General features: G+C 60.9%; 1 protein-coding gene across 1 annotated transcript in view; it reads right to left on the bottom strand.

The window, feature by feature from the left end:
* Nucleotides 1-279: 279 nt before the first annotated feature.
* Nucleotides 280-1,791, bottom strand: part of IKBKE (inhibitor of kappa light polypeptide gene enhancer in B-cells, kinase epsilon) — a 21,530-nt gene continuing 20,018 nt past the window's right edge. Inside the window, exon 20 of the mRNA XM_015569233.1 lies at nt 280-1,039. Coding sequence (XP_015424719.1) covers nt 1,006-1,039 — 34 coding nt within the window. The 3' untranslated portion in view covers nt 280-1,005. The remainder of the gene's footprint in view (nt 1,040-1,791) is intronic.

The following is a 1,791-nucleotide window of genomic DNA, read 5'->3' on the forward strand; positions in this document are numbered from 1 at the left end:
GAGGTTTAAAAAAGGCCTTTTTTCCTCCCCAAGTTCCAGGCCCCTTATACAGCTTCCCAGCGGACAGGGGGAGGGAGAAGGGAGGAATGGGAGGCCACTTTCCATGGGCTTTTCCCTGAAATTAGGGCCCGTTTAGGGGAAAGGCAGGAATCGGGAAGTGACCGGGCCTGCCTCCATTCCCCAGTCCTTCTCCTCACGGATCCCCACGTGCCTGCTGGGATGCCAGGCGCACCTGCGGCCTCCCACTGCCTCACCCACCGCCAGGGAGAGACACCCAGAAACAGAAAGGAAGGCACGTTTATTGCACTTCTTAAAGGCGCAGGCCTTTCTCCCCTCGGGGCTGTGGGCTTACAGGCCTGTGCTCATTGCATGGCCATTCCTGACCAGCTGGCTGACATCCCAGAACTGGCGGTGCCTCCGAGGGAGAGAGAAGGGGAAGGTCCCTGGACGGGGCGCCCCCACCACCCACTCTCTCACCCTAGGGCTCAGCCAGACCCAGAGCAGAAGGCAAGTCAGACTCTGTGATGCCTGCGGCCGAGTGTGTGACCCTCAGGAATCAGAGAGGGGAGAGGGCTCCATGTTCAACAAGAAAGAAACACCACAAGGGGAAGGAAGACTGAGATCAGGCCGCGTGGCCCAGCACCCTGGGGAACCCCCGTGGGGCCTCCTCTCCTGTTCCCTGAGGAGCGGCGCCCTGTAAACTGGGGAGAGAGGCTGTCAGAGACTCTCTCCCGGGGGCCCCGCCATGTGCAGACGTGGGTGCCAGGGGAGCGTGCGCCTGGCCACGGAGGAGCTGTGCCCGAGCTCACGTAGGATGTCAGGTGGGTCCTGACAGCTGTGTGGTGCCCGGGGCCCACGTGCTGCCCGCAGACAGGCAGTGAAGGTAATGCTGTGGCATCTCCCAGCGGTCGGCCAGGAGGGAGGTAGGCTGGTGATGGGACAGGGACAGTCCTGCGTTGGGTCCCATGATTCTAATGTTCAGGCTGCCCTCTGCACCCACGGAGCTCAGACATCAGGGGCCGATTGGACCCAACTTAACCTGCAACAAAAGGCACAGGTCAGCTTCTCCCACCAAGTGCAGGTGCCTGGGAACCACTCCCCCGGCCAAACAGCGTTCGGCAGCTCCAGGCTTTCCGGGCTCAGCTCTCCTGTCCCCCGAGAACTCTGAGGTTCTCAGCCCTGACTACACGAGAGTCCGTGGGAAGCTTATAAAGTCCCCACCCTGGGCCACACCCAGAGCTTCTGGGGCAAGACCCAGGCCTCTGGATTGTTCGAAGCTCTCCTGGTAAACCCAGTGCAGCCGGGGTGAGGAGGGAGAGGAACTCAAAAGACTCCTTTAGGCTTCCTGGCTACAGCTCTGAATAAGGAAGTGAAAGTTCACGAAGATAAAGTATTTTATCTGTAAATAGACTGCATATCACAGCAAGAATAATTTATGTCAGACCTAAAATTAGAACTTCCTGCCCATTGGGCTGTGTTGGAAAGGCTTTCCAAGGAGCTGTCGGCTCTCCCCTTGGCGGGCATTTAGGAGGATGGATCCTTCCCTTGCTGGAATGGGACATGGGAGAGGCATCCTCAACCTAAGGGGCCCCGGAGACCCTGGAGACGACCACCAGCTCCTCTGGGCCTCCTGGCCTTCCTGCCTCCCGGCCTCCCTGCCTCCTGGCCTCCCTGCCTCCCGGCCTCCCTGCCTCCTGGCCTCCCTGCCTCCCGGCCTCCCTGCCTCCTGGCCTCCCTGCCTCCTGGCTTCCCTGCCTCCCGGCCTCCCTGCCTCCTGGCTTCCCTGCCTCC

The sequence above is a fragment of the Myotis davidii genome, unplaced genomic scaffold, assembly GCF_000327345.1.
Source record: "Myotis davidii unplaced genomic scaffold, ASM32734v1 scaffold710, whole genome shotgun sequence".
Lineage (NCBI taxonomy): Eukaryota > Metazoa > Chordata > Mammalia > Chiroptera > Vespertilionidae > Myotis > Myotis davidii.